Source organism: Labrus mixtus, chromosome 6 (assembly GCF_963584025.1).
Source record: "Labrus mixtus chromosome 6, fLabMix1.1, whole genome shotgun sequence".
Classification (NCBI taxonomy): domain Eukaryota; kingdom Metazoa; phylum Chordata; class Actinopteri; order Labriformes; family Labridae; genus Labrus; species Labrus mixtus.
The window spans coordinates 5,923,622-5,947,639 of NC_083617.1; the positions used below are offsets into that span (position 1 = coordinate 5,923,622).

Consider the following 24,018-nt stretch of genomic DNA (forward strand, 5'->3'; position numbering starts at 1 on the left):
CCAGCCGACCCAAGGTTACACTGACGTTTTCTGCGCTCGAAAGGTAGGCAGTCCTCTCTCTGCACGCAGCTGCACCTCATCACACACACTCAACATTTCATTCGACCGTGGTGGGACGTCTGGGTGACTTTACGGTGAGGCTTCCTGTCATTTTTTTTTTTTTTTTTTTGTATTCAGAAAATGTGGCAGCGCGCATGGCGTCTGACCGAGCGATGAGGGTTTTTTTTTTTTTTTTTTTTTTGGGTGATGCTGAAGCGGTGACCTCTGTTAATGTAGGCTGGATGCTATCGACAGGATGCGATAAGTTCAAACTAAAATATGTAGGAAGTATTAACTGTGACACAGGGGGGGTGATGTAATGGGATATCCGCGTTTGGTGTATTTCCTGTGAAATCAGGGCACCGAGCTGCTTGTTTTATACCGAGGACTGCGCGGAAAGTGCAGTTTAGTTCACACGTGTGTGCGCGATGGAAAAAGACTTTTTAATACAGTAATGTGGCGCGTTTAGGCTACTACAGACGCCGGGGAGCAGATTCCTATTGAGTGTGTCATACACAGATTCCTATTGATTGTGTCATGCATGCATTCGCCATCGTGCATCACTTTCTTTTACACTAAAAAAAAAAGACTTTTTCAGACAGAGCCAGCCCTGCAGTGGCTTTAGTGTGATTGTTGTCAGTATTGTGAAACGATTCTTCGTGATTTCCTGCTGGAAACTTTTCAATGTTGCTTCTTTTTTTTTTTTTTTGTTGCTGATGTCTGCACAAAATGTGTGTAGGAAACTTCTGGAAAGCCATTTTAAATTTAAAGCTATAGTATGTCGACACTAAGACAACTCTAGGCTAATATATTTATATATTTCTTACCAAAATTTGATTTCTGTTCAATTATCTTGCCATGCAGAACCAGTGCAAGACATGAAAATCAATGAATCAATCAATCAAGTGTTGGTATAGTAGACAACTGCCTAAACCTGCACAACACTGAATACAACACATTCAATGCCCATTTTTTACTTTAATCAAATCAGTTTTTATTTTATTTTAGATATGTAGGTTAAATCACTTAAATTCTTGTCGACCCCTTTGAGACCATCCATCCCTCGCCTGTGAGGGGTTGAGCAATTCAAAACTCGTGTCATGTGTTTATTTCATGGTGCATGTTTGATATCAGGATATTGGCCGTGTTGTTGGCAGTGGCGTGTCCAGAGGGGTTTCCAGGGGTGGCATAGGGACGCCAGATTGGCCACCCCAAAAAAATCCCCAAACTATGATTGGCTGTTTTCCTTTTCAGAAGTGGGACTAGAGTTAAAATCAACAATTTGGACTGCGTTGCAACAGGCAGCTAGTCGTTTTCTGTGCATGTCAATGTATTATATTGTCTTTTGTTAGTATATTACATTTTAAATAAATATTTTTTCACATCTCCTGCAACGCTGTCTAACTCCAATTAACTGACTCTGTACTGAAACATTAGCAGTGCAAGTGTTTTTACAAGTTAGACAGTGTACAAGAGTTTTCATTTCACTTTGTAAGTTTCACTTTTCATTTTTATTTAACCAGGTAATCGACCCGTTGAGATCACTATCTCGTTCACAAGGGAGACCTGGCCAAGAGTCACACAATTTAAATTATAACTTTGGAGAAAATTCGTTTTTTTTTTAAAGATTTATTTTTGGGCTTTTTAATGGAGAGATAGGACAGTGGATAGAGTCGGAAATCAGGGAGAGAGAGTGGGGAATGGCTGGATTCGAAACCTGGGCCGTCCGCTTGGAAGCCTATCGCCTCCATACATGGGGCGTGCGCACTAACCACTGCTCCACAAGCGCCCCGAGAAATCTTCTTTTTGACTCCTCGAAGGATAAAGCTAAGACGATTTATAAGTTGCCGTTCTCTTGTGTGACTTAAACTTAGATATGATAAGAAGAGATCATCAGCGATCATAAGTCAGTACCTCTAGTTTAGCTCCCCCAGTCAAAAAAAAAGGTCTGGAGACGCCCCAGCTTGTTGGCTTAGTGAAATAATAAAGCAGCTAAATCTTCACTGATGCAGAAAAAACGAGTGTAAATCCCGTAAGACGGTGACGAAGTCCTGTTAATTGTTTTGCCAAATTACTCACAATTGCCAAACACAACCCCAGGCCATCTCTTTAAGGAGACTCAACACATTTAATGATGGATGTATACAGATAATGATGTTCTCTGCGAGACGGCCTCTGAGTCATTCTGCTGTGTTGATCTGCTCAGTTTGAGTCCACAATGTTTTACTGGCTGCTCAGATGCTCTCCTGTTGCGGCTTGCCATGCACTCATTAGGGCCGTGGAGATGATCATGTTCTGGTGCAGCCTAATGCATCTGTGATCGTCAGTGCCTGGATGTTCCTGTGCTGAGGTTGATCAGATTGAACCATTTGTTCCTGTATGGGGGAAATGATTTAGGAAGTAATTTGTTGCCTTGGAAGCAGCTTATTCAAGTTATTCAAGTTAGTGACCTTACCTGTCTGTGCAGCTGCGACGCCTGGATTTCCCCTCGGGGATCAATGAAGTACTATCCTATCCTCCTAAGTTCATTCAGGAGAGACTTAGCCTTATTTTTTTACAATTTAGAAATAAATGTGCAAACTCTTTGGGGATTAGACTCCATCATGACGACTTCATGTACTCAGAGGGGTGATGAGGCCGACAGCAGGATAGGATACCCCCCCCTATGGAGTCTAGACCCTGGTGGTGAAGAGGAATGCAGGCTGTGATGAGGAGTGGGTTTCTGTATCTGGACTCTGCTGAGCTGGAATGGAGGTGATCGCACTGAAATGACACTTGTGTGAAACTGATTGTTTTTGCGTCGAGCTGCAGCAGGACGATCGGTTGAGAATCGGCAGAATCTGGTTGGTTAACTACTTAAAGAATAAACTCCCATAATCAGCTGATCACGAGAGCAGGGAGACGGAGGAAGTAGTTTAGGTCTAATGAAGAGATGAATGAATGTGTGAAAGAATATAACCTGTCTTCCTGTTTGAACTTACGCTGAGCTCCATTTTTGTAACCGGGATAAATGTGTTTGCAGGGAAGCTTTTGGGAGATATTATGTATTTGTTGAATATATGCTCAAATGTTTCATGAAACCTTTTTGTCTTGAAATCAGACTCACCTTTCCAACCAAAAAACAGATTTGTCTTTGGACAATGAGTTGAATAAGATTTTTGATCTTTCATGTAAATGAATGAGTTGTTATTTACAGGATTTTTAAGGATTGACTGATGTTTCCTCTCATGCAGGTTGTTGCTTTGAGGTGTTTGAGCTTCTTCTGCTTCTGTCTCTGAAGTCTGAGGACCTGAAACTGAAACCTCTATGCAAACAAGATCAGATGTATTTGTCATATTATGTTGAGTATTATTCATAAATGTGTGTCTTTGTTGGAGAAACAGGCTTTATCTTCAGAGGTTCACATGGCCCTTTGTATAATATACTATCACATCCAAAGGGGGAGGTCACAGAATAGACTGGAGTGTCGGTGTTATTATGTTTGCAGCTGTAGACGCAGGTGTAGAGGCTGTCCAGCAGTGCAGCAGTCTGTGACGTAATTGGACTAAATCGGATGTATAGCTTGTAAACAAGTCAGTGGGGGGAAAAAAACGGAGAGCAGTATCCGGTTATTTCTGTGGCTGTGAGGAGGGATTCTGTGCAAAAGCCTGAAGTGATACAGCAGGGTCGTGCAATATAACGGCATGCAGGACTCCGAGGTGTTAATAAATAAAGACTGGGCCTGAGTGTTTTTAAGTTCCCACTAAGTAAATCAGTTGCTCTGCAGATCCAATTATTCCATCACAACTTTACATTTAAGTTAAAAGCATAGACTGTAAATAATAATGGATGAAGCCTGAGTGATGTCACCCATCGGTTTCGGCAGGTTGCAAATGACGACATAATGTCTGAGAACGAACAAACCCGCTGACCTTTTTGTTAGCTTTAACTTACAGCATCCTCTCTGTTAGCATCACATTGTTGTTGTTTGTGTTTGTGACATGATTTACCTCCAACGAGAACACCAGTGGGTCATGTTGGAGGATAGTTGGCATACTCAACAAGTCCCATTTGATACATTATTGGATGTAAATACCAGTATGATAACAACTCTCTTGCAAACTTGTTTTTTTTTTGTAGAATTGTCAGGCTCAGTTTAAAAGAGAAATAAAGGAGATTGCAATGTTGCAACTTCTTTGTCCAGGTTTCAATGTCAGGTGATTTATCCTGCAGGCTTTACAACAAAAGAGACCTTTTAGTAATAACTTTAACATTAAGAACCCCATCCATACATTTCTAACTCATTTAAAAGGCCTTCTGCTTTCTGCCACAGGGCTGAACAGACTTTCTTATGAGGTGAATTCTAACCTTTTTAAATTGAAAAGTAACTTACCTCTGAGGGAAATACAGAATTCAACTGTCCTTTTGAACTTTTCCCTGAATGTCCGACAGGCAGTTATGGTTACAATAAGTGTGTTTTTTTTTTTTTAAACACACAAATGGTGGGGGATCAACAGATGTTAACAATAATGCAGCCACACAGTTTTCCAGCTCTGGTAAGCGAGCATGCACAAATGATTAGAGACGTTTTGTCCGAGTAAATGTAGCAGCACTGCAGAGTCTGTGGTAAGAGCACATTAGTGTTAACAAAGCGTGTTGTTTGTACATACATTACCCTCAATAGTTTAAAAGCCAGAGTATCTAATCTTTGCACCAGTTCCTTAATGGAAAACTATGTGCCATTTGTCTGTTACACCTCACCTGTTGGCTTGTTTCCTGTTTTAAGTCCCAGAATGAGAAGTGCTGAGATTTGAACTTCACCTGGGTTCAGCTGTCAGGACTTGACAAGTATAAGAGAGGCAGACGGCACGAGCACCAACTGACTTAGAAACAGATTTTATGATGAAAAATAAACCTCACCAATTTACAATCACTGGTAAAAAAGAGTTCATGCTTGGGGGTGGAGGTGGGGGTGGAGGTGGGGGGGTCGTCTAAATATCCTCTAGTGTGTGGTGTCAATATCATTATTTTCTGCCGGATGTTGAAAGTGTAACAGTCTCGCCGTATTCTTTTTCTCGTTTTTTGTTTTTCTTTGCTTTCCTTGCACAATGAGGCAAGCCAGGACAGCTTCCTGATTTTCTTCCGTGCCCTGAACCAGTTTCAATGGAACTATCTATATAAAACCTGTTGAGCTACAATCGACAAACAGACAAAGATAGACACTAGCAGGTGAACACAGTGAATGTTTTTGCAATCTAAAGAGTGAGATATACCCTCAGGATGGGTAGGAGAACAAAACACAGCTAATAGAAAAACTGAAAATTGGACCAAAGGTCATGAACGCTCTGAATGAGTGCAAAGGTGTCTCATTGTAAAGTGGATGTGTAAATGGGCGTTTTTTTTTTTTTGCTAACACATTCCTCATAACAGTGCGAAATGGTGCAAAGCACGTCATCGGGTTGTTAGTCATGAATGTAATGCTATGTTTGTTATGTTGTCCTTCTTGTTAGTGTACTATAATCAAATCCGTGCTGGCTTGAACTGTAATAATTAGAGGCATCAAATGAGCTTTCATGTCTTCATACAAATGTTAAACTGGTTGTGGGTTTGCAATCATTATATTTCTTGTTTTAGGTAACAAATGGAGACCTTCAATCATAAACTGAACACTTATGTAGAGTCATGGATGGGCCCAAGAGGTGAGTCTAATGTATATGTTCATTCTGGTAACGTATATCGAATGTGATGCTCTCGTGTTTAACAGGTTTGTCGAGCTACATGCTGGAACCTGAATGCCCAAGTTAAAAGTATTTCATCAGAGCAGAGGACTACAATGAACAGATAAACATTACTTAAGACCTTTCACCCAATTGTTTCATTACATGCTTTTTGTACTGACTTGCAGAGTGATTCTACTCGAGTTTTTCCACCTCCTTGTTGTTAACCCTTTTAGGTGTTGAGCAAACATTCCTCTGCTGCTGCTGCTGCTGTGTTTCCACTCTTCAATGAGGTCACCTTAACACGGCCTCTGTATCTCCATATTTCAGATCAGCGGGTGCGGGGATGGCTGCTGCTCGACAACTACCCACCTACCTTTGCGCTCACAGTCATGTACCTTCTGATCGTGTGGTTGGGGCCCAAGTACATGAAAAACAGGCAGCCGTACTCGTGCCGAGGCCTCCTGGTGCTCTACAATCTGGGCCTCACGCTGCTGTCTTTCTACATGTTCTATGAGGTAAACCGACTGAGAGACGTGTTAAAGTAAAGGCCAATACAATCATCTTAATGCCACACATTCAGAGAGATTTCATAGAAATACGCTGCACACATATTTTAATAGAGCCCACTACTGTGTGACTATAAAAATATATATCTGTGCAATACTCTAATGTTTTAAGAATATGCTCATTTTCTTTTTTGGTAAAGCTTGTTGGAAGAATAGATAACAATCACGAGGGTATGTAAAATATGCAGAAACAGCCAGTAGCCTGTTAGCTTAGCATAAAGACGAGAGGCAGAGGAAAATTGCTAACCCAGCATGTTCAAACTAGTAAAATCCCAATACCCTCCCATCTAAAGCAGGTAAATCCTTCTTTTTTTTTAGACTTTGTAATGGGTTATGGGGCTCACTTTATCTCAGCTAAATGTTTTCTCTTCAAGACGAGAAGACATGCTATCTTAGCTTAATTTAGCACTAAGAAGAAACCACCAAAAAGTACAACCTGTGTCAAGCTAAACTAGCTAGCTGCAGGCTCTAGTTTCATAATAACTATTAATACAAGAGTGGTATGTAAGGAAAAGAATGAGCACATCCCTCAAAATGACCTACTGTTCCTGTTAAATATGGAGCTAAAGCTGGGAGACGGTTAGGTTAGCTTAGCTTAGCTTAGCTTAGCTCAAAGACTGGAAACAAAGCGCTAGCCTATCTCTGTCCGAAGAAAACAAAACGTTATCTTTCTAACATACCTGACATGTTTCAGTTGGTTCTTTCTGCTTTTCTCAGCTAACATAGCTGGTTTTATGTTCATCTGAAAGAAGTATGAGCCTTCTTATCAAACTCTCAGTGAGAAACTGAATAAGTGTATTACACAAAACTGTTGACGCGGATTAGACTCCAGCTTACTGGTGAGACAATGTTATCAGGGATAGAGATGGAAACAGCTGGATGCTAACAGGCGACATTGCCAGAACAACCCCCTCCCCACCGGATTGTTGATGGACGGCTTGCCTCCCCCCACCCCTTGCTCCCTATCCCTCTTCCTGCATTTTATCCCATCTCTCCCCTATCCCTTTCCAAGCCCGGCTCAGTCTAGGCCTGTGAAGGCTGTTTCGTCATGAGCCGGGGATCCGGCCGAAGATTTCTGCCTTTTAATAAGGCAGTTTTTTCTTACCACTGAAACTTTTGCTGCTTTGCTAAAGTGCTCATGATGGATAGGCCGGATCTTTGTAACATAACAATGAGTAAGGTCTTTTTACCTGCTCTTTTGTAATGTTAACAGACAAAGAGTAAGGTCTTTTACCTGCTTTTTGTAAAGTGTCTCGAGATAACACTTGTTATGAGTTGACGCTATACAAATAAAAATTGATTGATTGACATGTTTTAGCCTTCAAATCCCTCCTTTTGCCTTTGCTGACAGCCTAAAAGCTGTTTTTTGTAAATAAGTATAACACAGCTGTCAATAAATACAACTGATAAAGATAAACAAACTTTAAACTGAATTCTTTGGAAAGTGTGAGCTGCCCCCACTGTGTCGGATGAAATAATTCTGCCTTGGTAGTGATCAGTTCTGTTCTGTGTAACAATGACTTAGTTGTATTGTTAGAATAAATTATCTGCACTTCTGTCCAAATCCAGCTGGCAGAAAAAAAAGCTTCTCCTTTTTGCTGTCTGCATTGCGTAAGGCCCAAACTGACAGTTGGCTCTGTGCTGAACTTTTTGGCTGTCCAAAATCAATGTGACCAAAACTGCGCTCTACTTTGACGTGATTAAAGTACAGGGCAGTTCAGTTCTTGTCAACTATCCAGGGCACAGAGGCTCATCACATAATCATTGTGATTAATTTTGTGTTTTTTTTTTTCTTTCTTTTAAAGCTGACTTTTGCAGCTTTAGGTTTGGAGAAAGTATCAAGGTGACGGGTTAAGTTAGAGATGCTTTAACTATAAAATACCTCAGGCCTTAAATCTTTTTTTACATTTTAAAGCCTGCACTAAATTTGTGGCAGTTTCTTGGCTCTGGTATTATTTAGACAAAGACTGAAGATCTTTATTGATTTGGTGAATCAGCATGAAGTCAAGCCATAAATGTGCCTTTTGATTATTTATTCTGACGAGCGCTTTATTTGTTCTAGTCTGAGGGAACACCACCCAGACTCTAAGATCTTACAAGGTTTATAATCAAATCTATTTATTATATAGTTGTGCTGTGCTTTGGTCAGAATATAACATGAATCAAGCACCAGAGGAGGTTTGTGACCCTGCATGAACCAGCTCTCTCAGAACGCTTCGTTTTGGTGTGTGTGTCTCTTTAAATGCAATTAGCCCCCCCCTGAGTTTTCCCGGTAGACATCACTCCTTCACTGGCGAGAATAATAATGGCGGACCTGCTCAAAAGTTTTGCTCTAGGCTGGGGGTGGAGTCCATGGGTGGAGATACCAGGGGAGGGGAGGGGAGGGGATTTCTTTTACCAGAATCCCACAGTGATGTCACAAAGAGAGCACATTTGAAACAGAGCATTTTTCTCTATGTTGTAAGACTTCTGCGGACCACAAACAAAGGACTGGATGGGTTTATTTCACATGTTGTGGGTGTGTAGTCACTCAGGTTACCCAAATATATGTTCAAAAACACTGTACAAGTGGATTTTTCATGATATGTCCCCTTTAATAAAAGTAGAGTCTGCGATTGTAATATTTGTTCCGTCTGGTAATTTCCCAAACCTCCCACATGTTTTATGTCAGGGGGTCAGAATTTTTATTGTGATACATTCGATGGCTGTTGTGCTGTTATCAACATCTGTTAAAGATGTTCTTTAGCTCTTCCATTCCCAGCCCTGATTTTAAATATCCATGCCAATACTTGCAGCTGTCTTCTCCCTGTGTTTAGAAATGCTCCAAAGAATCACATGAAGCAGCTTCCTGCACTCTCTGTGATAACATCTTTATACTTAAATGACCTTTAACCAACAAGACGAACATTGTGTTTCAGGAGCACTGAGAGCTCATGCTGTAGATTAATAGTAACCAATGTCAGCAGCTGAAGAGCGGTCACCATAACCTGATAGCAAACAGATGTGGGTCAAAATGTTGTTATCTCGCATGATGTCTGCCTGTGCATTGTCTTGGTTCTGTTTCTTTTTAATAGCAGGGAGTAGAAATTCTTAGAAAACCAGATTATATCCCTCTACAAGTTTGACTTTTTTCTATCGATACTTTTTTAAATGTATGCATATTTTAACAAACACAATAAATAGATGGGTGACATTTAACCAAAGTGCCCACTAACACAAACTAAACACTAAAACAAACTACTTCTCAGACATAAAGCCACAAATACAAAACATGATAGAGAAGTTGAGGGTTTGTCTTTGTATTGATTTCTGTTTAACATTATGGAGGATTTCAGTTTGGTGTCCTCTGATGCTCACTAAAGGTCTCTGAGTCTAACTGCACTGTGGTAAAAAACGCACTGTGCTGTTACGTTTCGCCCTCATGGATAATGTGCATTTTCTGACAAGCAGAGGTTGGCAAAGCAGGATGTTCTCAAGGACATCCTCTGACAAACAAACTGCTGTTTGCAGGTAGTGAAAGCCTCCGCTCTCCTCCAGCGTCTGCATGTAGCAGTTATCAAATGGAACGCACCGTAAAGCGCAAGCGACAGACCAAATTATCCTTCGCTCGAGCTGCCATTACCTGTGTCCTGATTTGTTGTGTTAGCAGGCTAATGTTAGCACACTTTGGTTAACTCGGAGATTCACATTACATGTAAATTGACACGGAATGACCGTGATCTAAAGACACTTATCTGACATCCAAATAAGCAGAGAGTGTGTTATTCTTCTTTTCTCTTTTCCTTGACTAAAAAAGCTTTTATACACAAGGGGGAGGAGCCGGCTGTCCCGTCCATGTAAACTCGGCTCTGACAACAACACAGCCAGCGGGACTCGAGCTTCTCACTCATTGTGGACAGTCATGACTCAGAGACACATTTACACAGGATTTCTTTTATATTTATGTAGAAAATGTTGCACATTCTTCCTTTAATGTCTTTATCCGATTTTTTTTTTTTATAACTCACCTGTTTAAATATTATGAAGGATGCACATTATGCAAAATTAGAGGCGCGACTGATCTGACTGCAAAGGCAGCATTTCCAATATGGCAACGGCATACCCATTGGTTTGTCTTTCAGAAACCATTGGAGGGTGACCCTCAGACTTCTTTCACGTTTATGCAGTATATGCACGTTCCATCGAATAGTGCTACCCATCAAGACGTGCTACCTCTGCTCAGTACAGGGAGAATTATTTGCTCGGGGATACAGATTGGCTATCATTTTGGGCTCTGGTAGTATTTTTTGACATGGCAGCAAATCTCAATAGTACTCCAGCAAAGATGTTGTGAGAAGCCAAAGAACCACGTCAATATTTACTCTAGACCAGCTTCCTGCTCGATCGCTCTCTCTTTTTCTTTTCTTAGCTTCATCCATCACGTCCTCTTCCGTCTCTTAGCCTCAGTCGTTGTATCAAACCTAACTGGCCTCTTTGTGCACACATCTCGCAAGAGAACCAAGGCCTGTCGCCAAAGTTACATAGTGCTGAAAACAGGCCGCCGGGGCGCTCTGTGGAAACGGGATAGACGCCATTACATCAACTTTGAAATTACTTTTAAGGTGGAAAGTTTACATATTGTTGCTTTAACCATGTTGTGAGGTTTCATTCCTCCTCTGTATCAGCTGATTCATTCAAAGGGTTCACAATGAGAGTAAACTGTGCTCATACCTTTAAAAACAGATCTTGATTTCCTTTTCTTTATCGATGTCATTTTCTCCAAAGGCAACATCATTAGTATTTGCTAACCCAATGTGCAACCGTTTCTTCCAATATATTGATCTATTGGCATGCTGGACACATATTTATCAATTTCTGTTGACTTGTTGTTAAAGCATGCTTTTTTTTAGGGGTGTACGCCAAAACTAACGAGCTCAGCATCCATTGTAAAATCTTTCAAAACAATCTTTTCCATCCTTCTTCTCCTTCTTTAACCTCCTCCAGAATATATCGATCTGACCGCACAGCCCAATCGAACAGTGTTGCTTTCTTCTCATTTTCTTCTCATTTTCATTTTCTGGAATACCGTTATCATATCTATTTAATTTCACTGGTGTGATGTATGTTCTCATTGTCCACTTATACTACAGTACTCCTAGTTGAGTATTCATTTATGGAGCGTGGACCCCTGTAGAGACTGATACTCAATCCTCTAATGTTACATCTATTTCTAGGCCATCCCTCCCTGCGTGTTTCACATTTATTATATATATTCAGCATTTTGTTCTTCACTAAAAAAAGAGTGTGCTTAGCTTACATATTCAGGGATTTGTGACACGGCTATTAATGATTTATCTTGATGTCTTTCTCTTTAGCTTATGGCGGCTGCTTGGTACGGTGGATACAACTTCTACTGCCAGGACATTCACAGTTCACAAGAAGTGGATACTAAAGTGAGTCAGGTTTTCAGAACGCCACCTTTTCATATTCACTCATTTAGATTTTATTTTAATTGATCTCCATCCCTGAAGTTATTTTGACACATGCATGATTTCCCATCTTGTTTCTTGATACACTTCTTGTGATTGTAGCCTAAAAGCAAATAAGCAAAATGTGTGTTGTTTTTTTGTTTTCCTGCTATTAAACCTACTGCTTTGTTTTCTCTGTGAGCGTATCTATAAATCCCAGCAGATAAGCTGCAGAGACAGGCAGTCAATTTAATCCGAATCATGTCATCATGTTGACTCGTCAGCTCCGCAGTGAAAGTGAAAACTAAGCTCATTGTGGAATCTGCAAAGCTTTTCATTTCTGCACTTCATAAATCAAAACTTTGATCGGTGGGTCGCCGCTGAAGATAAACTGTGTTATGATTCCTCCTGAACATTCAAGGACAGTGAAGGCAAGGAGCGTTTATTAATAGAGCACAATCCATATGAATAGTAACTCAAAAGTATGTATAAACAATAAAATACATCTTAAAAAAGAAGCTCTCAAATACTTTCTACTTTAATTTACAATAATAAATAAGATGTTAAGATTTGAAATATAAGTCCAGTAACTATTAATCTAACTGTTTCATCACCTTCAAATCATGAAATGCAAACAACACTCCTGCTCAGGTTTTGTATTTTACTGCCCAGGGACAACAGATGGAAATTAGCTAGCTAGCTAAATCTGGTACAAAGCATCTCTTCTCCTCTGAGACTAATGTTTTGGTTTTTTTTGTACTCTGTCCCTGATTCAAATAAACGAATAAACTAAACTCAGGCTTCGCGCACCGCCTCAAAAAATGTAACAACAAATCGAAGCAACTCAACAAGCCCTGTGATTGGACCGCTGGGTGGCATAATATCTCATTCCGGTATCCCCTGCTGTTGTGTGCAAAAGGAGAGACGGCTAAAAGCTAGTATAAACAACTGCTGCTGGAAAATCATCATCGGCTCCAGTTCCAACGTTATATGCTGGGTTTCAGTTGCCACGGTTACCGGTACACAAACAAGCAGAGAAAGTGGTGGATTTGAAACTGGCAAAATAACAAGCGTAGAAATCAGACCGCCAACGACCGGCGTCTATTAGAGTTTAAACCAACTCGCTTTCTAACACAAAATACTGGAAATGCTTTTTCAACTCAACTCGTCAGTCCTTACTTGTTTGTGTACGGCCTCAAACCTGGTATGTTGTTTTCGTTGAGCTTTTGACTCTTTTTAAAAATATTCTATACGGACTCGAACCCTGCCTGTACGTTGTTGCATTAACTCGTTTCTTGTCACCTTTTAAACGGTTGAATGCAAACACCACTCCTGCTTAGGCCTGATACTTTCTCTCCTCTAAGGTGCCAGATCACCTCACTGAAGGTCGGGGGGAGCTCCGTCTACTCGAGAGCCCGGCCTCTGCTGCCTCCTGGACTTCTAACACACCAAATATACAACACACAGATATGATTTCTTTTTCTGTTTTAAAGCTCCTGTGAGGCCTTTTTTATCCGGTTTATGAAACAGACAGAAATGAATTCTCCCGCCGCTATATGACTAAAAAGCACAACTAGACCATCAGAAAGAGGATTGGCTATTTCTATATCACAAGTAGCTCTCCTGCCAAAGGGTGTGTGTCGCTACCACAGCATCCATTTTCATTGTTTTTGACCATGTTTTGTTTCACTGTGTCTCCTCTCAGATCGCACACGTCCTGTGGTGGTACTACTTCTCCAAGCTCATCGAGTTCATGGACACCTTCTTCTTCATACTACGAAAGAACAACCACCAGATCACCTTTCTTCACATCTACCACCACGCCAGCATGTTGAATATCTGGTGGTTTGTTATGAACTATGTACCCTGCGGCCACTGTGAGTGTTTGAACACAACTTTTCCCCCCCTTCAGTGACTCAGGATCTTTCAGGAACCACATTCACCGTGTAGCTTAATAATTCAAGGGCTCTAATTTGGAACCCATTAGCCCTAAAAAAAAAAAAAAAAAAAAAAAAGCCTCTTTACCAAATTAAAAGCTGTGAAGGAAACGAGAAACACTTACTGACCTGACGGTGGCTGCACTGTGTAGCATGCTTTATCATCGTTTTCTATTTTTGTGTGTGCAAATTATGAAGATGTCTCAGACTTTACACTGAAAATCTCCTCAAAACGATCATTTATGTGTCATATCTCACCTGTAAACACGGGTTATTATCTTACCTGTAAATATGATTGGTTGTTTTTCAGAAGGTCATTATATTATTACTTTACAGTTAATGGCTTCTATTGATTTTACCTCCAAACAGAGCAGACTAATGAAGCGCTTGTTGAGTCTCTCTCTCTCTCTCTCTCCGCTCGCTTGACTGTTAATGCTCGCTGTAGATGAATAACTTCCTGCTGCTCTCTCCTGTCTGTCGTCAGCGTACTTCGGTGCCGCCTTAAACAGCTTCATCCACGTTGTGATGTATTCATACTACGGCCTCTCAGCCATCCCAGCCGTGCGGCCGTACCTCTGGTGGAAGAAATACATCACACAGTTACAGCTGGTGGGTTTAATCCTCTGTTTCTTTATTCCCAGTGATACAGGAAGTATGGACATCTTGACATGACCCCAATAAATGATTACCAATTGAAGTCCTGCCCTAAAAAGTTCATAAAGAAAAATAATCAGATGTACTTATAGATCTGATCATGCAGTAAAAAGGATAGTTGGTATTATACTGTTTTGGTTTTTTTTTAATTATAGAATAAATATTATTATGGAGGAAATAATCTGTGAGAAGCATTTGTAATGTTGTAGAAGGTTTGAACTGTTATTTATACTGTTGGGGTTTTGCAAATGAATCTGTCCATAAGTTAAAATTTCCTAAACATCAAACAGAGAAGTGGAAAATAAAAAGAGTGAGAACTGTAAGAATACTTTTTTTTTTTTTACTTGTTTGTTTCTCTGAGATTTCATGTTTATTTATTTCATTTTTATGCCTTAATTTTTGGGACAGGACAGTGGATGGAGTCGAATATCAAGTGCATTAAAAAGATGTCAACAAAAAGATATTATCATGACCTTCGGTGGGATTATCGTTGAGATTCACTTGACAGTCGGGCGCTGATGTTTCTATTTAGAAATGTGTTTTCTTTTCTGCAGCAGCCTCTTTCAGTGCAGTTGTTTGTATCGTCCATGTGAGATATTTTAGGCTCTGGATCAATGTTTCTCTCTGTGTGTGTGTCACCTTCTCACTGTGGTGCATGTGTCGTATTTCCTCCACAGAGCCAGTTCTTTTTAACCATGTCTCAGACCATGTGTGCCGTCATATGGCCGTGTGGATTCCCTATGGGATGGCTGTACTTCCAAATAAGCTACATCGTCACGCTCATTTTCTTTTTCGCCAACTTCTACATTCAGGTGAGTCAGTGTTTTATTTCTTTGATTCACTTCTAATTGATGAGTTTGAAGTATACTTTATGAAACTCTGCTTGCGTGTGTGTGTGTGTCTGTGTGTTGGTATATGGACACAAGTATATGTGTGTGGGCGAGGGATAAAATACTTCCTGTCAGATTAATTAAATGCGACTGTAGAGTCAGTGAATTCTTTTATTTTTTAATGAAACTATGATTATTATTTTTGTTGAAACACTGACTGTTCTGATGAACTCGGACCCTTACCCACTCAAATAAGTAATATATGTGGATATGGGGATTGGGTAGGGGGGGAATCATTGCTTAAGCAAGGTCAACTGTTTATTGCCAGATGGAACATTAACGTCTGCATGTAAAAGATTCATGAGAAAAAAGATGTAAAGCTTGGCAGGTTGAGTGAGGACATAACTTTGTTGAGCATTTTATTTACAACAAATTCCCCCAAGGGGACAATAAAGTGTATCTTATCTTATCTTAATTGGATGTTTTCTCTGCTTCTCTTTCTCCAACACAAGACGTACAAGAAGCACAGTGTTTCTCAAAAGAAGGAGCACCAGAACGGCTCTTCTCTACCAACAAACGGACACGCCAATGGGACGGCGTCTTCGGAGCACACTGCGTACAAGAAGCTGAGGATGGATTGACATTTGATTGACAGCTCTCACTGTAGCGAGTTAGCCAATGCTGCTAAGAGGTATATGTATCTTCTTAGGTAGGATAGTCTTGCACTCACTTGAGATCAAATAAGCCATAGCCACATGTATCCAGAGACTGTCCATGTTTTTGCACACATTCCTACTCATGGTATCGTTCATGTTCATTAAATCGGTATATTTATGGAGAAGAGTATTGCAGTATGGTTGACACCGCACAATATTGCCTCCCCCGCCCGGCCTATGGAGGAAAAACTCCTTCTGAAGCAAAAAAAACTCTTTCCTGCTACCAGCAAACAAACTCACAAACGCACTCATTAAATGACGCTTTACACACAGAAGGTCCAAAGATGAAGCGCCTGTGTGTGTCGGCAGCTCAAGGTTTCATCGTCCTCGACAAACTACGGGACAAATAAAACAACTCAGTGGTCTTTACAGTCCTTAATGTGTAACTAGAGCATGCATCTTGCGCCTGCTTGACCTTACATCCTGCCTCTAGCGTTACATAATCCTAAAGTTTGAACTGTGTGATGCTGTAACGTGTATTTATTGGCAGGTTGCGACAGCAGAAGTTTCATTTGTTGTTGGCAGAGAAGCGTCTACAGATTAGAACATATAGCCATCTAAAGGAAGCGTAACCAAAGCTTAGTGTACTATACTTTAAACCAGGTTAAGACACAATGTTCAAGGGCCATGTTGTGTATTATGAGCACAATTTAAAAGCATTTCCTTGGAACATTTTACCCCTCATGCAAAAAAAAAAAAAAAAAAAAAATCTGTTGATCTCCTTTCAAAATGTGTTTTATCTACTGTAGTTTTATCCAGTAAATGCAAATAAAGTACTTGAAACCCTTACATCATAGAAAAAGGCAGTGCAACTGTTTATAAATAAATATTAGGGCTGTTAAACGATCACATGTTTGAATCGCAATTAATCGCTGAATTTCAATATTTAATCGAGATAAATCACATTTTTAATCCCGTGTTTGAAATTCAATTTTTTCGCATTTTAAAATTAAAATTGTTAGGCTTTTATTTTGAATTTGTGTACTGTCTTAAGCTGAAAGTAATTAACCGTTTGAATTCAACCCTGCTTTTATTTTGAAATATAGTAAGGACCTTCTTGTAGATCGAACTTTACGACACTTGACCACGGAAAAGGGAATTGTTTGATGTCAGGAGGTTGAAGTGACTTTGGACTCAATGACTGATCTGTCTGAGATGCAGCAGTGTTGTTCTTTTCCATCTCTGTGACTACAGGAAGTCACTGAGGAGGCTTATCTACGGTGCGCCTAAAGGGACAAAATAGCCTGTGATTATTCACAATTAAGAAAAAGAATGCATTAATTTCAGACCTTTTCTTAATCATGATTAACAAGTAAATGCTATTGACTCTACTGAAGCCAAAAGTGGGAATGCATCCATTTATGTTTTTACTTTGTTTGCTGATGATAACAAGCTTTTTCTGGTTGTTTCCTGTTTCCTGAAATTGCAAGCTTTTTAGTCTCCAGATGATAGGATCCAGTGTTGTTATCTCCAAATAACGAGATTAAGAAGTCTAAGATCTCAAGAAGACGACCAGAAATGACTCATTATCACGGGGAAATGGGGGCTGCACGGTGGTGCAGTGGTTAGCAAGGTTCCTGGTTCAAATCCCCGGCGGACAGGAGCCTCTCTGTGTGGAGTTTGCATGTTCTCCCCCTGCATGTTTGGGTTCTCTCCAGGTACTCTGACTTCCTCCCACAGTCCAAAGACATGCTCGTTAGGTTAATTGGTGACTCTAAAATTGCCCGTAGGTGTTGCTGGTTGTCTGTCTCTAAATGTCCGTTTTCACATTTAATAATAATAATAAATTAGATTTATATAGCGCTTTTCTAAATACTCAAAGACGCTTTGACGGGAAACAACAAAAAACAAAGCAAAAACTAAGAGAACAATACAACATAGAAGTTTTGTAAAGGGAAGAGGATGAGAGTCAGTGGTTGTAGGCGGTGATGAAAATGTGAGTTTTTAGGGATTTCTTGAAGGAAGTGAGTGTGGGGGAGTCTCTGATGTTTTTAGGGAGAGACTTCCAGAGAGTGGGAGCGGCAATGGAGAAGGCCCTGTCACTCCCAGGACCAAAGCTTGGTCCTGCAGGGGGGGATATGCAAATATGCAAATATTTATGTACATGTATGCAAATATCTAGATCATTTTGGGAGGACTGCTCCAGAGATTATCCCGACCTGGGTAAGACGTGATGTAAAAACACAACGTGGAAGTAGCGGACGAAGCAACAGTCCGCTACACAATGCTATAATAAGAATATTTGCCTTTATATCAGTGCTACTCATAGTCCAACAGAATGACAACATCAACAAAAGAGTGGAGAACAACATACTGACGAACTGGAAACAAAATGCAGCTGTTTAATTACATGCACGGACATCGTAGTGGTCGCGTGCAGACACTCCATGTGTAGAATCATCAGTCCCCCTCCTATTGGCTCGAGGTGAATTCTCCGGAGAATATCCTGCTGCGTTCTCACATCAGCTCACTTGCTCGGACTTGCTGCGGAAAAATACTAGGGGTCTGCCAGGAGAAACTCCGGGGGGAAGTCAAAGCGAAAAATCTGGCTGTTTGCGTTCACACATATATACAGCTCCTCCGGGAAATATCCAGAGTTTTTCAGGAGATTTCTGCAAGAGTGAAATCCCTATGTGTCATCTTAACGACAGCTGGGATTAGCTCCTCCAGCCCCTGCAGCCCTGACCGGGAAAACCTGTATAGATAATGGATGGATGGACGGGGGAAATGGAGTGAATACAATCAAACGCTGCATGTCCGCTGAGGGCTTCCGTAGTCGTTTATGCTCATGTGTGTTATATTCAGAGAAAGCTTTCTATGCATTTGAGAGTCAAAGCTCATTATTGATCTCAGTCGCAGAAGTTCAGAAAATAATCTAACCTCAAGGTTCATTTTGGTGACAATCAGGAGCCTTTTATTATTTCATGACCTTATTAAACTTGTCATAAACGATCCATAACCCCAGTTGATCTTGTGGTTGTACACTTTGTCAGTTAATCCATGATTATTTATTTTAGAGTCTTTACAGAAACAGGGTGCCTTCTTGGACCAGTTGATTTACTTTGTACTCTAGCTTTTTCTTTTTTTTCAACTTGCAGATTTATGTTATTCCACGTCAGACTCGTATATATTTTCTGAACACTTTGAGAAAATATTGTGCCTGCTTTATGTCTCTGTTTCTTGCCTACCAAATATGCTAAACCATTACTTCTCGCTGACACATTGCTACGGACGCATATTGCGTTCACATGAGACAATAAAATCAGCTCTGTTTTCCTGAATTAACGAGATGCCAGCGTATTATTTTGGTTTGGGTTTGAAACATGGCGAGATACTCCTGTCTTTAGGTAACGAAGATGGTTTTGTTTTTAGTCTGTTGACTTTGCACTAGCAACTTAGATCTCTGCAGTTCAAACGCAAACCCCGTCCGCTCTGATCCGTCGGGATCAGCTGAGCCCATAAGAGATGTTTCACTGATATAATGTGATTCATCTGAAATGTGTGCAGGCTGGGACAATAAGGCAATTACTGATAACACTGGATCCCCACAGAGGCGCTGGGTTTTGGCAAGAAAAAAAAAGTGCCTTTTAACTTGTCGAGATAATTATGTTTTTAATTAAGAAAAATAGAAATGTTCTCTCATGTGAATACAATACGCCTCCTTACATTGCCCACCAGATACAAAAGTGAAGATTATTTTATATCAAAGGAAATGCACTTTTTTGCTTCCTTGCAGAGAGTAAGACGAGACGATTTATTCCAGTCTCATAACTTGATGTTGAAGGTGCACTATGTTGATTTTGTAGTGAAATTTGAAAGTTGGAGAAGTGAAACAATTCTGTGCTATATTTTCTGAACCAAATACACAAACTTTACTCAAAACAAAATGGGTCTCTGAACACTGTCTAGAGCTTAAAAGCTACCAGGAGAGTTACGGTTTCACTGTTGCGCCCCCCCCCCCCCCCCCCCCCCCCCCCCACCACCCCCACCACCAACTTCTCATGTAGCATTTTATCTTCAAACAGTGTTACAGGGACCAAATTATCCTCTGGGGACAGTTTGTGTTTAGAGTTATGAACATACACCACAGAATATGTACATTTCTCCAACTTTCACAAAAACTCCATTAGCCAGCCATTAGCCGCTTAGCTTAGCTTAGCTTAGCTTAGCAAAAAGATTGGAAACTGGGTTGAGCAGCTAGCCTTGCTCTGTTCAAAGGTGACAAAATCCAACAACATAAATCTCCAAAGTTCTCTTTTGATCATGTTTGATTTAAGCCTGGCTAGCTATGTCCTCTTTTTTTTCCAGCTTTATGCTAAGCTAAGTCAACCAGGAGTTAGCTATACCTTCATATTTAGCATGCCAATAAAAGATGCTATCAGTCTAGTCACGTCGGTCTCCTGAAGAAAGAAGCTTTATTTTTCCAAAACAGTGAAGTATTCTTTATTTTCAAGAAACAGATTAGACTGTTTATCCTTTTAACAAAATGACACGTGAAAGCAACAACAACAAAATGTTACACGAGATTTATTTGTTCGGTTTCTGGTGGAGAAAAGAAAGGCGGTTGTAGCAAACCGTGTTTCCTGATGTGATTTTATTAACGTCTTTGTCGGGGGCTTACGCCGTAAACGCTGGTCTAAAACGCCGAGTTTGAGCGACGAGCTGTGGAGCGCCGCAGCGCCGTGCTGATTCAGTTTAATGAGCGACTGCGAGGCCTTACCCACTGAATGAGCAAAAACACGCAGCTCAAACGTAAAGGTGACCTAGTTTCAAATCCACTGTATTAGAAAATATTGTTAAATCTGAATAATACATGCAAAGGTCACTTTCTCTCTGCATGATGAATTTGGTCCACTGAATATCTGCTAACACATGCATGAAGCATATCTACTGAGACGCTGAATAACGACTGTTTCTAGCTACATGCTTGTCCTGTCACTGCTCCTCGTGTGTACAAGGTGATCGTGCCGAAGATAACGATGTTTGTGTTTCAGGGCAGGATAAGTATTTCAATACAGCCTATTTGCTAAAGGCCAAGGAAGCATACATGTATGTGAGGATATATTACATACCATTTATAAACTGTTAAAATAGATGTATATTTTCAGAAATCTTGGGGTGAATCTGGGTTAACATGTTGTGACTCGTGCTTTACTCGCTGTGACACATTAAAGACAAACTGAGAATGTGAACCTTCTTGTTTCCAAGTTGCTGTTTGTTTGTTTTTTAAGGGATTTATTTTTGGGCTTTTATGCCTTTTTGTTGGAGAGACAGAGCAATGGATAGAGTCAGAAATCAGAGTGAGAGAGGCCGGATTCTAACCCGGTCCACTATCCTTTCTCCTCCTGGGCACGCGTTCACACACTGATGGCAGAGGCTGCTATGCGAAGTGTCCATCAGTAATAACTAATCCCAGTCATACACATTCATCTGCCGCCGTTGCCGAAGCAGCAGGAGCAACTTAGGGTTGAGTGTCTTGACCCTGGACGCATCAGACGTGGCTGCAGGAGCTGGGAATCGAACCCCCTGACCTTCCTGTTCAGAGACAACAGACCGCACCTTAATAAGAGGCTTTTTTCTATGAAACTTTTCCCCCCTATTTTTTCCATTAAAATATTCTAATGAATTTGATGTTGTCCCAAAATGACGCTAACATATAAAATAATATAATGTAAAAGCACATGGATACAATTATTAGGGATTTTCACACAACAATCTGATATGATTTAATATTAAAAAATAGCCTTAATCAGTCTGGTTCAATACACTTTCCCTGCAAAAATGTTCAGCAGATTTGTCCTGTGTGCATACCTCAGAATAAAATCCTTTTTTATAACACATCTGCTGCTGCTGTAGTGCTTAACATGATGTGGTTCAAATAGCTCCTAAAAGCTAGTAATGCTTGACGAGACAGGTGGAATATACTTCATATTTAACAGGTAGAATCATTTTATAAGAAAAGACAGGTATGCTAAAAAGGTTAAATCCCTTTTCTACATTTGGAGCTGTGATGCACTGCATTGAGTTTGAAGTCGGTGTGTAAGCGGACATGTTCTTCTTTGGGGGAAAAACACAAGCTGGTTGAAGTTAACATGCAGAGCTTTCTCGGTTACATTTCAAACCCTTCCTGTGGAGAGTTCTGAGAAGAACACCGATTTTTTTTTTCCCTTCAACTCTTTGTTAGCTTTGCACTGATACAGAAGAGGCCTGAGGAATTCTTGGCATTCGTATTCTTAACGTTACAATCTGTGTGTAACGTGAAGTAAGAACCGCCACAGGGTCATGGACATGCTGTGAGCTCATGAGTGAGTGAAAAGAAACAGATTTACTTGAGATGTTTTCTTAAGACAGCCTCGCCTCTGACTTGAACTCTCGTTATCAGTTTAGAATGTGTCGCCCTATGTTGAGACGGCTGCACACTTCTTCTCCTCTCAGTCCTTTCCACTAAACGCATCATCCTGACCTCCGCCTCCGCCTCCTCCTCCTCCTGCAGTGTGTGCAGACTTGATGCATTGTCATTCTGGGTGTCACACAAAGCTCGCGTTTGGAGGACAGAGTGACAGTCTGTGAGCTTTGGGTGGCGTGTGTGCTGGCCAGCCACTCTCCAAACAATGCCTCACTGACTGGTTTTCAGAGGCAATGCCCTCTGAAAACCAGTCAGTGAGGCACGTCAAGCCACAAGTAGAAGTTTCTTAAAATGAAGGAAACAATTATGAGTATCACAGCATCAAAAAATGTTTCATGTTAAATGAACTAAAGTTTGATTTTAGATTATCTTTTTTAGCTGTTTCATCATCTCTTTGTAATGGGGGTGTCACTGTCAGTGTCACGTCCAGGAATGTGACTGCCCACCGCAAAATACCTAAACCTGTGATTGGCTATTTGTCCCATCAGAGGCGGGACTTATGTTAAAACCAAATATTGTCTTATTAATTGTAAATAAAAACTACTTTGCACATCTTTTTAATCAGACCGGTACATGGGAAAGTAATGCTCTCTGTCTTACCTGCAATGAACTAAAAATGTGTCACAACCAAAACATTGCAAGTTAGACAGTTTGCATGCACTTTTTTAAGTACTTTAAAGTGTGACTTTGAAACATATACATCTTCTTTATGTGTTGTAAAAAAATAAGCTAATGTTGCCAATACCTCTTGTCGTAAAAGTAGATCTGATTGGTGAGGTTAGGAAGGGTAAATAATTGATATTTATTTGTGTGAATTTGTGCGCACGTCACACTTCAGGCCACCCCGGGGTATAAGTGAGAGCCGCAGCTGAGCCACCCCCAGTCAAAACAATCTGGACACGCCTCTGGTTGTCCATCAATACCATCATTTTGGACTTAGTTATGATTCTAGTTCAAATTAAATAATATAATTTAGTTACCTGTTTTGACACCACAGCATCAGAAACAGAAGTCCTAGGTAATAAAATAACGGTACTGTCTTTTTAAATCACCAAAAATGGTGGGCAAACTCCTGAAGTGCACAAAAACTATCGGCAACCTTTCAGTACTGGAGCGTTGCCAATGCATTTTTGCTTTCTTTATTTCCTTGAAGCAGCACTTTTCTGTACGACCAGATTGTATCGTGTTAAAAAATGTGGTATTGGGTGTCAACACTGTGAACAACCTTACTTTGTAACACTCTCTGAAAGAAACTAATGAGGTCAGGAACTACTTCATCTTTATGAAAACTGTCACCAGATTCTAGGTCAGGATATTTGTATAAACTAAGCATTGTTCAGTCAAACAGCCACAAATCATTTTATCCAAATCCAATACAACTTTCATATTTTTTTTTTTTTTCCTGCTGCAAATCCTGTTTATCTGTCCGTGTTTGGTTCCCAGAAAACGTAATACGTGGATTATACCGCTGTGCCCTCAGCAAGACAAACAATGTAGAAGTCTGAAATCACATCTGACATGTTTTCTCTCTGATGTTGTGTAACAGGATCTCTATTGTTTTCCGTCTGATGTATCATTTGTGTCCACGGGCCTGACTGAAATGAAGAATTGTTGCAGAAATCCACTAAGACTTGAAGTTAATGAGAGGCTGATTGATTTTGATTTTAGCAAAATATTCTTTCATTAGAATTGACAAATGTAAAAAATGTAAAGTAAATCGCACA

General features: G+C 40.3%; 1 protein-coding gene across 1 annotated transcript; it reads left to right on the forward strand.

The window, feature by feature from the left end:
* elovl5 (ELOVL fatty acid elongase 5) lies at positions 1-21,080 on the forward strand. Its single transcript, XM_061039631.1, has 8 exons — positions 1-134; positions 5,653-5,717; positions 6,066-6,253; positions 11,659-11,736; positions 13,457-13,628; positions 14,173-14,297; positions 15,020-15,154; positions 15,685-21,080. Exons 2-8 carry the CDS (start codon positions 5,660-5,662, stop codon positions 15,811-15,813), a joined length of 885 nt encoding a protein of 294 aa, XP_060895614.1. The 5' UTR covers positions 1-134; positions 5,653-5,659; the 3' UTR covers positions 15,814-21,080.
* The last annotated feature ends 2,938 nt before the right edge of the window (positions 21,081-24,018 follow it).